Source organism: Venturia canescens, chromosome 2, assembly GCF_019457755.1.
Source record: "Venturia canescens isolate UGA chromosome 2, ASM1945775v1, whole genome shotgun sequence".
NCBI classification, from domain to species: Eukaryota; Metazoa; Arthropoda; class Insecta; order Hymenoptera; family Ichneumonidae; genus Venturia; species Venturia canescens.
The window spans coordinates 8,509,369-8,521,626 of NC_057422.1; the positions used below are offsets into that span (position 1 = coordinate 8,509,369).

The 12,258-nt window shown below is 42.7% G+C and overlaps 2 protein-coding genes across 4 annotated transcripts in view; one reads left to right on the forward strand and one right to left on the reverse strand.

Moving 5' to 3' along the window:
- The window catches only part of LOC122406961 (uncharacterized), a 44,936-nt gene that overhangs the window by 16,592 nt on the left and 16,086 nt on the right, over nucleotides 1-12,258 (reverse strand). For all 3 annotated transcript variants that reach the window (XM_043412832.1, XM_043412834.1, XM_043412833.1), the window contains exon 2: nucleotides 669-775. The gene's annotated coding sequence lies outside the window, so the exon portion shown is untranslated. The remainder of the gene's footprint in view (nucleotides 1-668; nucleotides 776-12,258) is intronic.
- On the forward strand, nucleotides 4,456-7,320 carry LOC122407276 (putative vitellogenin receptor). The gene is made up of 3 exons (XM_043413389.1): nucleotides 4,456-4,531; nucleotides 4,661-4,900; nucleotides 5,264-7,320. Exons 1-3 carry the CDS (start codon nucleotides 4,456-4,458, stop codon nucleotides 6,778-6,780), a joined length of 1,833 nt encoding a protein of 610 aa, XP_043269324.1. The 3' UTR covers nucleotides 6,781-7,320.

Below are 12,258 nucleotides of genomic sequence, written 5' to 3' on the forward strand. Positions count from 1 at the left end.
TTTTTGTTTTCTCAGTAAGGAAACTTCGTTGACGCGGATATTGCTGCGTATTTCGGCGCCAAGTTTTCACGATACATTGAAAGCGTTCAGGAAATCGAATTGAGAGAATTTTTCCATTTTTATGTGAATCGACGTCACTCCTCAATTCCCACGGGTCTTTAGCCGCATCGATGCTAAGCGCGGCGCAACAATATTCCATATACATGCAGTTGCGACAGTGGCGAATAATCGAGAGGAAGAATTTCTGCAGGCAAAGAAGAAAGGACTTGAGAGGGAAATAGGAAAAGGAGGAAGAGGCGAGTATATTTAGCTGGTGCGATTCGAACGGACGCATAATATCGTTGGAAGTGGATGAAACGAGAGATTGAATTTGATGGGGAAATTCGAAAACGAAGGAGCCCTTTTTATCATCTATAACGATGAATCGTTGAGACGATAAATTAGAGGGAATAAAAAACATAATCAATTAGCGATATCGAGGCAAGGGAGGGTAACGAAGATCGTCCATAAAAGTTAGGAAAGCAGAAGAAGAAGAAGAGGAAGTTTCCCGACGTGGGAGAGCCCGATGAATGAAAATACGTTTTACAAGGGGATTTAAAATTCAATTTCTAAAGGAGATAGAGCACAAGAACGGGGCTGTTATTACGTAAGTTGGTGGCTCGACTTACCATCTTCATCAGTCACCTGCCCCGGAACCGGTAGAATAGTGACATGGCGATGTCTTTTATGATGATCCGCCCCCTCCACAGTGAGTGATTTAATCTGGCCTTGTTATCTGAAAGAAAATCAGAGGGCTGGAATTAAAAATCGTTTAATTACAAAGTTGCATAATATTCGAGCGAGTTGATCCCCTCGAAATAAAAAGAGCTGCGACGCGGCGGTTTCCTCGTCGTCGTTCCATCGATGGCACATCGATACGTCTATAAACGTCAACGTATCGATGTACACTCAAGTCCTGCACGAAAGAAAGAGCTTCGCAAAGTCTCTCTAATGGAGCAGGAGTATCGTGTTACATCGTTGATATTACGTGGCAATCGAGCCCCATTTTTTTTCGTAATCTTATGCACACACTTGCGCACATCTCGTTGCATGCTGACGGAAACACGAAAGGATAGTCGTCGAGGCTTCCTGCAGCAGATCGATAACTTTTTTTCCGAAAGGACGAGGCGAAGTACGTAATGTCAGTGAAAATAAGGTAAACGTATCAGGTGTGCTTTCGTAACAGCATTGCACACATGGCAATAAAATGGCTAACTCCATGAGCAATTAGCTGTTCTGTTAACCCTAATTATAAAAGCAAGGGAAACTCGAGGCTTTTATATATTTCTCGTGCATCCAACACGTTGTGATTAATTGTCAGACGATTAATCACCGAGCACGCGATTAGCATCGACGAATGGTGACGCTCCGATCGAGTATAATTGGTTACAGAATAAAATAATCCTGCGCACTCATCGGTTTTCATGGTATAACGACTCGTTCAACGGATCGAACGTCGTTTCGCTCCTCGTAGAAAATTGACGCTGTGACATAAACAAATAAGCGATCGAATCGTGTGAGAAAAAGACGCTTTTTTGACGGGCAGTGCTTTCCCGGTACAGCGAACGCCGCCGAAGACAAGAAAGAAAGTAACCGAGTGAAGAAATAATCCGAAGCATCGCACGACCCTCATATTTCGCGAAATGCAAGGGAAAAAAGATATCCCACTTAAAATCCACTCGGAAGGCTGATACGAGGGATAGCCTCGGGTTGACTGAAGGAAGGAGGAGCCCGAGTGACGAAGCTCGAGGGCCTGTCACGAGACGCTTACTTTTTTGGCTAATTTTCGTTTAACTTTTTTGTCACTCCCTTCGGAAACACTTTATTTCCTGTGTACTTTTAAGGGAGGGGAAAATATGCGTGTCATCGAAAGACAGGCCTCGATTAGGAGGCTACTGTAACTAGGCCACAGTTGTGCCAGTTTGTTGCATGAGACGTTGAAAGAATTTATCGATTGAATGAACTGACGGTTCTGGGACACAATCTCAATTCTCGTCACTCGATTTTGACCTTTCAATCAAATAACACCGAGTGCCAACGAGAATAATTCCTCTTTGATTCAAATAAAGTTCAACGCCTCGTCGAACGCCACGTTCAATGCTGAACGAAAATAATTGCTCGTTTGCATCATCAGTTTTGGCAGATCTCGAAAAAATGTATTCATTTCGTTAATACAAATGAGAGATACTCGCAGAAGCTCGTCTCTTTCCTCATGGATAACATTCGAAAAATAGCAGCCTCGAGATAAAGATCTCCTTTTCTCTCGCAGTCTCGACCCTGATCGTAACATCGGAGTCGTATTTTGTTAAAGCTTGCGGTAAAAGCTCCATCCATGCAAACATCCCGAGAAATTCTTAGTTCACACTCGCGCAAATCCCTCCGACGAAGGTAAATGAGAGAATTTACATAATTTTGTACTGCAGATGCGCGAGTGTTGTTTGCACAAGTAGAGCGACGCTGCGAGAGTGCGTAGCACCGTTTAAACTACGCGCATCCGGGCGAATGGAGTAGATAAAACGCAGCTCGTGCCTTTGTCTTCTTTGCTCATTTTAATATCAACGGAGAATATCCACCCTCAAGGCTAACCACTTATTACAACAATCTCCGCAGACTCTAAAGGACTCTTGCGAAAGAGGAATTATGCGACGGGGTAACGTCGCGCCAAGGACCGGAATAAGTGACATTACAATTTGTTGTCGAAGAATGTTCGACGCGTTTTTTTACAAGGCTCAAGTAGTTTTGTCCCATTTGATGAATTTCGGGACCTTCGGAGTGCGAAATCGCAGGGTCTTCGACCGAAATTTTCGTTCCAAGAACCCGACGTGCGAATCTTAAAACGATTCCTCCATTCCCGAAGTTTTCGGAGCTGGTTTTCTCGTTACAAAAAAGTGCAAGCTCTTCTGAAAACTCAAAGTTGTGATCGACTCTTTGGGTACCATTTGCCTTAAGCCCATTCGACCCGGACCGCGGCGTCATCATTTTTTCGAGTACGGTCTCCGCCAGAAAAACTACGGAGCCAGAGAGGACGATCGCTAAAAACATAACAATTCGTTTAAGATTGAAGGGAAGATGGATAAAAACTTATTCCAAGGTCGAGGAGAGTCCATGCGTACATCAACGAGGGCGGTTCGACACTCGGACCTTCGAAACTCTCCCGGGCTACGGTTGCAATAAAAAACTATCGTTTACCCTGAAGACACTAAAATCCGAGCTGCCTGATAAACGGCTCGACGGAGGACTGTCGCGGGCGGGCTGACTCCCGCCACAATTCGCCTAGGCCCACTCAAGATTTATGTGTTTTGGGGAAGAATGGCTGGAAACGGGTGTTGCTGAAGGTCCTCCTCGCAATAAGAATTCGCTGATTTGTCAGAGCTTTTTATTATTGGATTCGAACGTGTACGGCCCTAGGTTTGTTCAGTGTTGCGTCTGGGAACCTCACAGCGGATACGTGCACCAAAATCTCTCATTATAACAGCAAATATGTCTACGAAAAAGTCGGAATTTATCGATCTTCAACTACGCGCGGATGCGAATCGCAATTGTAATTAGAAAAAATGAAAAGATAAATTGTTAAATTTCAGCTGGGAGCATTCCTTCGTTCACATTTATCTTTTACGACGCCGGTAGAGGCCCCGAGCAGTGAGTAACGCACGCTTATCGATTCCATTAATCAATAAATATCGTGGGACAAAAAAAATAACAAATTTTGAAAAACCATCAATGCTCTCAGTTTAGATTTATAATGGCTAACAACACGCAGGTGTTTCGATAGTGGCTATTTAAAAAAATAGGTAAAACATTTGTGAGTAACCGAGTTGCGCATATTCGTATTTTGTAATAGTGTTAGAAGTCGTAGACAGTAAATAACTCGGAATCCTTATCGGCACCATCGATTAATCTTTACAACAAATGATCTAGCAAATATTGTAAAATATATCGTCAGGTGTTCCATTTTACCTCAACTTACAGGCTGTGTATAAAACTCGAATTAGTATTCGACAGTCTCGTTAGTGATGTGGTAACCTCGGAATACTGTCCGAATTCGTTCAACTTGTCTGCGGATAAATATTCATTTTCGGTATACGTTTTACTCTGAAGAGATTTTCGACAAATTATTAGATTCCGAGAAATGTTTGATGGAATAAAACTGACGTGCTGCGCTTGCTTCTTTCCTGTCTTTTCTTAGTGACAAAAAATTCGAAATTTGAGTCCTTTCGTTTTTTCAAATTTGTTGTTGATTTTTTAATTTCAATTCTCGCTTCCACGTTAAATTGCCTGCTTCTGCGTCGTCTTTCTACTTTGCATTGCCTTCCTTGAGTCCGTGCGAGCTCCAGTGTTTCGTCGAATTTAATCGCTAATAAGAATTTTTGGAGATTTCATCGACTGAATGAGTGACGAAAAATACGAATTTTTCAGATGTCGTCCTCGCGAGTTTCGCTCGTCATAGGCGCGTGTCTGCTGGCCGTCGTCGCTCCAATCGTATTTACAGAAAGTAAAACATCTTTGCACGAGTGTCGTTAGAAAAATAATATTCGCTCGTTTTAATGCTCTCAAATGTAGCGAAACCTTAGTTTATAAAAAATTATAACAGCACGAATAATTGCACGTTTCGATTCGACAGCAGAAGCAGATACAGTTGACGAAGGATTTCTGTTCTACACTACGGGCTCGGCTATACACGAAATCGGTCTTAAAAGTCACGTGGAAAATATATTTGCGGCAGATCCATCGCGTCGATACGTCGGAGTCGCGGTGACAGAAAATCCGAACATTGTTTACTGGTCGACGATAAACGTCAAGGAAAAAACGATCATGCAGACTTTGCGTGACTACGAAACAACTGCAATCGTTGTTGACAGAGGTAAATAAAAGTTTATTCGCCTCCATTGAGATATCGTCGTTTCGTTATTGTTGCTAATGAGACAAAAGTTACGACGCTGGCAGTTGCAACGTTGGAGTCGAACGAAATGAAGGAAAAAAAGTATTCGTGATTCACCAATTGTTTATTTCTCTAATTATCGGCGGAGGTTGAAAAACTACGAATTGGAAATTCGGCAGGGAACGAAATTGGAGAATCACTGGAATTATTCGAGGCTTTTTTCAGCTCGTTTCGTTGGACTCGAACCTTGCAAACTGCAGCGTCATTATAAAAGTTGATGAAAAAGTACGTAGTTCGATGCAAGTTGAAGTGAAAAGATTTTTCTTGTCCCCTTTCGTTCGCCAGGTCTGGTCGCGCCTGAACAGTTGGCAGTCGACTGGGTAACAGGAAACGTGTACTTCATCGACACCTATAAAAAGCACATTGCCGTTTGCAAAAAGGACGGTTCGGCTTGCGCTGTAATAATGGACAACGCAGCGATGCTAGACTCGCCGGGTGGCTTGGTCGTCAATTCAAATGCAGGGGACATGTTTTGGGCCGATTATGGAAGAAACCCTGTAATATGGAGGGCCAAAATGGATGGCAGTCACACGCGCCCGATAGTGGCAGAAAATCTCGGCTCGCCGAAAGATCTTGCGATCGACTATAAAGAAGAGCGTTTGTACTGGGTCGATTCTAAATCCATGACTATAGAATCGGTCAAGTACGACGGAAGTGACCGTCAGATATTCCTAAACGCAACTGGCATGGTGCTCCGCTCAATAGCGATATTAGGAGATGAAATTTATTGGAGCGATTTGAGAACACGAACGATCAGGTCGATGAACATGTTTAACGGCGAAGAACAGAAAGTTGTCGTCGAGTCGTCGTCATACATTTACGATATAGATATTTATCACCCTGCGTTGAAGCCACAATTGCAAAATCCTTGCAAAAATAACGGATGTCTCGAAATGTGTCTTCTCACTGGTGGATTAGAACACTCCTGTGTCTGCAAGCTTGGAAGCAAAAAGCAGGACGAACTGAGCGAAGCCTGCACTCCCGAAGACGAGCCGCATAAATTGGTCGTTGCTGCGGGGGATAGAATTCTCCTCTACCACCACGAGACTTTGGGCAAAATCCGAATCGAAGAAATTCTTACGCCCATACTCTTGAGCCGAATCACTTACGACCGTGGCTCCAAAGACCTGATCGCTGATGACCTACTGACCAACTCGATATTTACGATTAACACTGAAAATCGTGAGGTTCGAAGGATCGTAAAGATCGCCGGCGACGGGATCGGCGACATTGATTTTGACGACGGAAAAGAAAGGATTATATGGACCGATCCCAGCCGTCGTTCCATCGATCAACGAAGCAGACGTTTCGAAAGCACGACAATAAGCTCTCGCTATTTCGTTGACGAGCCGCAAGAGTACGTTCGTATTCCTGGCAGAAAGGAAAGCTTCGTTGTCTTCAAGTCCAAGAGCAGAGGATTGCATCTCGATTGGTTGCACGAGGTCGAGCCGCGTGAAATAAAGACCGTTGTTTCTAAATTAGTCGGGCCCAAAATATCGTTGGCTTACGAAGAAAAATCTAAGACAGTGTACATTGCCGACGAGGGTGCCCAAACTATCCACTATTTTTCGAGCAACGCCAGCGAAAGTTACGATCCGAGACCACTTTTATGTACAGGCATTGAAAGCCCTGTCAGTCTCGCTATTTCGCATGATAAACTCTTTTGGACCGTTCGTAATTCCAGTCTTTTGCAATGGGCCGATATATACGCTGGGTATCAAAAGGCTCGGAGTGGGATTCTTCCAGTTAAAAATGTTGTTGGGATAATGGATATCACTGCAATAGACACCTCTACGGTGTAAGTTTGAAGATGTAAAGCGATCCTCCGAAAAATGCGAATCACGAAATAAAGTTTTCTCGGCTTGACATTACCGGACAACGAATCCTTCTTGAATTATTTTATCGATGCTTCTGAAGCAATTAAGTTTAGACGATAACTCAGGTACTCTGTCATTTACCATCGTGCAATCATTCGAGACTGGATGAACTTTTCGGCTGTTACCTGAGATCGGAAACTGCCATGATTATTTTTCTTAACATTTTCAATATTCTTAATAAGTAACGGACCAAACGAGTTGCAAGTATTTTTATAACATGCGATATAGTCAATGCTATCGTCGAGCGATTCAAATTGTTCTCCAGAATTATTTAAACTTCACTTGAAGTTCCAATCGAGATATCACTCAATGTTTTATTGAACGTTGTTATCGTAGATTTACATTTCGAATTTTATGTTCGTTTGTAAAAAAATAACCTTGAAGTTCGATGCGGTTGTGGGAAAAAAGCTTCATCGAGCTTTTTTCGCAATCGAAAGCTTCATCATTTCAAACGTCCATGTTTTTTTTTCCTCGCCGCAAAAAAATCGCGAAAAAACCCCAAAAAATGAGGTCGCCACACGGGGTGCCACCCTTAACGGAAGATAAGATCACAAACGTTGAGGAGTCGCCCTGCTATTCGGAATCGAATTACCCGTATTTTCGAAAATTTCCAATAAAGCCGAATATTTTTTTATTATTTAATTTTTTATTTGTTCGCATTTAATTAAAACAAAATGATATTAATTGTTACATCAACTGAGCCAAATCCTACTCAAGTTATTTCTAATTTTCTAGCTGACGCATCTTCGCTCATACAAAATAAGGGAAAATTATCACAAACGAGTTACAACTCCGGCAAATTGTCGAAAACACGATGACTCTGTAACACTATTGAAAATAATAATACCGGGACGACGTGTCTACGAAAAAATATAAATTTATCGAGGCTAACAATGTCCAGATGGATCGTCACAACGAGTAGAAAAAACAAGATAAATTTTGAGAAACCACCTGCTGTCATTTTTGACAACGGCGATGGAGGCTCGGAAATAAAAAGCCTCAAATGCTTATCAGCTCCATCGATCAAGAGAATCCTATGCAAAAAATAAATCATTAGATTTCAAAAATCCATGAATCATCTCGCCCCCCCCTCCTGTTTAATCGTCTTTCAGACTGAATATAATTTTCGAAAAAAAGTAGTCAGTCCTATCAGCGTTAGAGTTACCACCGAATACCTTCTTCGTGCTTGACTCTTATTTTCTGCGTAATAAATATTGAACTTCCGGTGAGTTTTCCACCAACTAATTGCTACGAATTAACAGTCTCGCGATGAAATTAAAACGTTCACTTCTCTTCTGCATTTGTGATTTTTTGATTGTCATTTTTCAGATTTTCATATTTTTTTAATCGTTGCACATCCCTTTACTGTGGTTTCTGTTCTGAATTTCCAATCCGTTACTTTTTGACGTTTCTTTTTTTCCATCCCTCATTTTCAGTACTTTGTTTTCTTCGTCTTCGTTCCGTTCATTTATGAGTTAATTTTTTTCACCGTTTTCTCTGATCTTGTTAACGTGCCCGATATATCGACACTCCTCTTTTCATTTTTTATTCCCATCATTCCCCAAGGCTTTTCCTGTACTCATTTTTCTTTACGAAAAATCGAAAAATATGGGACCCCACAGAAGAGAAAATTTTCGTTCTCAAACGTCAATTCGATACGTTCGAACCACAGAAAAGGTCCGAAAAACGGTTGCTCGGAGCTGTCGGTTTCTCATTTTCGCCAACAGTTAATGTTTCTAAACCGTCGTTACTACGGATTTTTTAGATGTCTTTACGAGAAGTCTTAGTCACATGGACGTGTCTATTGGTCATCGCGACAGTCAAAGCTTCCAGCACTGGTACGTGTTAATAAGGATAAAAATATTTCATTAATTAGATGTAATTTTGTGGAAGACCTTGGCAAAGCATGGTTCGAAAGTAGCCAAATTTTTTATCCATATTTTCAATTTTGTATATTTCTTGAAAAACAAAAAAATTCGATCCTTCCAAAATCTCTTCCTCGTTTTATATTTTTTCAAGATTTCTTTCCTTTCTTTGTACTTCCACACAATAAACTCTCAGAAGGAACAGTCAAGGTGCGTACCGTAATTTTTCAAAAGCTAAAAAATAATATGAGGGTTCCATGAATTTGACGTTTGACGTACGAATCGCCACAGATGAAGAAGCATTCCTGATCTACTCCACGGGCTCAGCCGTTCGTAAAGTTTCTCTCTCGAGTCACAAAGATGAGGCTATCGTCGCAGATTCGTTGCATCGGTACGTAGGTGTTGCGGTTTCTGGAGATCCTAACAACTTTTATTGGTCGACGATAAACGTCGACGAGAAGACGATAATGAGAAGTCGGAACAATAGTCAAGTTCCCGAAGTAATTGTGAACGCGGGTACGTGAATTTTAGTTTTCATTGTGGATTTCTCCACTTTTGTACAGGTGAAAATAATAATTTTTGAATTTTGGGATCGTTCTCGTAAGCAGGCCTCGTCGCACCCGAGAAGTTGGCAGTCGACTGGGTTACCGGAAACGTATATTTTATCGACGGTTATAAGAAGCACATCGGTGTCTGTACGAAGGACGGTCTCCATTGCACCGTGATCCTGGCGCTGGGGACGAACACGGCTGGCGGTTTGGTTCTCAATCCGAAAGGAGGTGAGATGTTCTGGAGCGATTATGGAGCGAATTCTTCGATATGGAGAGCCGGAATGGACGGAAGTGATGCAAAAGCTATTTTATCGTTCGGTCTCAATGGGCCAAGAGATCTTGCCATAGATTATGCGAACGATCGTTTATACTGGGTCGATTCAAAGATGATGATCGTTCAGTCGTCAAGATTGAACGGAACCGATCGTCGAGCTCAGGAGATACTGAAAGGCAATCAAGTTCACTCGCTAGCGATATTCGGCGATAAAGTTTATTGGACCGATTGGAAAACGAAAGCGATCAAATCGGCGAACGCCGCGGACGGTTTAAACTCTCGGACTATCGTCAACGCGACCGGGCTCATTTACGACATTGATATTCATCATTCTTCGTTGAAACCAGCGCTGTCAAACCCGTGCGACAGTCACAAGCTTTGCTCTGACATTTGCCTCCTTGCTGAAGGGGGTAAAATTTCTTGTGCCTGCAAGCTCGGTAGCAAAGCGGATTTGAAATCTCACACCTGCAAACCCACAGGTGAACGACAGCATCTGGTGGTCGCTGCGGGTGACAGAATTATCCACTATCATGAAAACGTTTTCGGCACTGCCCAGATCGAGGAAAGCCTAACGCCGATAAACTTGAGCCGAATCGTTTACGACCCTAACACCAAGCGCTTAATCGCCGACGACCGATTCACCGACTCTCTGTTCCACCTTGATCCTTCAAGCAGTGAGACTCTGCGGATAACGCATGTCAATCACAATAATTTAGGTGGCCTCGGTTTCAATTATAAAAAAAATATAATCAGATGGTCGGTCACGAGGCCTCGTCGCATCAGTCAAATCGGACCCCACGCTGTCAAAGAAAATCTCTTGGTATCACGAAATTACGCTTTCGCAGATGTGCCCTTGGAACTTTTGAGTATTCCTGATTACGATGAAAGTCTCGTTGTTTTCGAGTCGGACGACGGCAAACTGCGTCTGGATTTCTTGGACCCAGAAGATCCGAGTAACAAAATAACTGTTGTGGAGAAACTGATTGGTCCAAAAATATCTTTGGCCTATGACGAGCGTCGGGGGAGGGTGTACGTCGCGGACGAGGGGACCGGAAACATCGAGTCTTTCTCGAGCAATATCAGTACCAAGTTCGTCCAAAGGGAACTCTTATGTTCGGGAGCCGAAAAACCTGTAAGTCTCGCTGTCCTGGATCATAAAGTTTTTTGGACCGTCCGTGATTCGAATGTGTTACAATCGGTCGACGTGGACGACGAATATCGCGAAATCACGAGCACGATTCTTCCGATCGAAAATTCTGTTGGAATAATGGATATTGCTGCCGTGGAAACCGCTGCTGCTGAGGTTTGAATATACGTACAAATGATCGATGTGAGTAAGCAGATTACAAAAAGCCCAGAAAGGAAGAGATTTCTACAAAGCTTCGAATCAAGGTAGGCAGCGATCAAATAAAATGTACTGATGTTACTAAAGGAATAAAAATACGTTAAAAATCGCAAAAGTCTCGCAGTTATTTCTGAGCTGATTCCCGAGACAAACAATTTTTCTTATCCCGGTAGTCGCTACACTCGGATAATTCGTAAATCTTGCCAACGTGCGATGGAGAACTTCCATAATTTTCAAACTTGTCGAGGATCCTTCAGGATTCTTATGACTCCGTGAAATGCTACATCAACTTTTTCCAGGCTTCAAATTTCTCAGTCAATTACTATGCTCAGATCTGCCGGTCCCTGATAATGACGATTCTGCCAAGAACTTGATAAATCTCGCAATTCAGGAATCCAATAAATATTTTAAATGACTTTTAGGACACTTCGTATAATTTTTTGGTGGGTTCACTCGACATAACGCGCCCTTCGATCGCCTCCGGCTGTTGAAAAGCTCTCTAGCTTGAGACACATTCTCCCGTGTCTATCCACCGTTCACGAGGCAAACTCGCAGAATAACTGCGTAGTATAACACGGGAGCGAAATGCGGTTCGCGCAATGTGCATGCTCCTGCTGAACCATGGATTTTCAGAGTATGTAAATGACAATGCACCACGCATTGCTCATATTTTATACGCTCGTATGCTCGCATACACATATCTTTGGACAAACGAGACATCGAATGTTCACTCAACCGCGATATTACTCGCTCGTCACTCACAGTCAGCCGTGCTCCTGTCCTGCTGAACTGCGACGCTATAACTCGCAACTTTTCGAACGTCAATGTCACTGTCTTCTGACCCGACGTGGGGAGACTGATCGTGGTCAGCGGGGAATCGAAACGGCGGAGGAAGTCGATGCATTTGAAGAAAAAGAAACTCGAATTCAATTGAATAAATTCGTTCTTTGATTGAAAGAATCGGGGAGTCAGTGGGTTTCAAAATTGAAGAAATTTCGTTCACGTTTATTAATGGGGCAAACGCGATCAGAATTTCATTGGGATTCTCGCTGTTTCAGCTAAAATATTGCTGCCTCGGAACGTGGATGGAAGAATTCTTCGCACTCGTGCATCAAAAGACTTTTTTATTTTCGAGGCTGTCTTGTCTCGCTGAGAGCTGCGGATGAGATTTTACACCAGGACATTTTTGTTTGTGCGTGCATATTACACTCTTCTCCCCCGAAATTATTCACCCTCCGCTTGTATTGACGTGTCACGAATTCAAGAACTCGATGTGTCACTCATTACTCATACACGGTTCATTGAATTTTTAGGCGATTGAGTTTCTTCGAACCCTTCCCTTCGAACCGAGCTCACCTCGGAAGCGTC

Bases quoted from the DNA above. Each gene is read 5' to 3' on its own strand.
- LOC122407276 (XM_043413389.1), top strand. From the start codon at position 4,456: ATGTCGTCCTCGCGAGTTTCGCTCGTCATAGGCGCGTGTCTGCTGGCC. The intron at 4,532-4,660 runs GTAAAACATCTT...TCGATTCGACAG, and splicing joins TCCAATCGTATTTACAGAAA to CAGAAGCAGATACAGTTGAC. The intron at 4,901-5,263 runs GTAAATAAAAGT...TTCGTTCGCCAG, and splicing joins TGCAATCGTTGTTGACAGAG to GTCTGGTCGCGCCTGAACAG.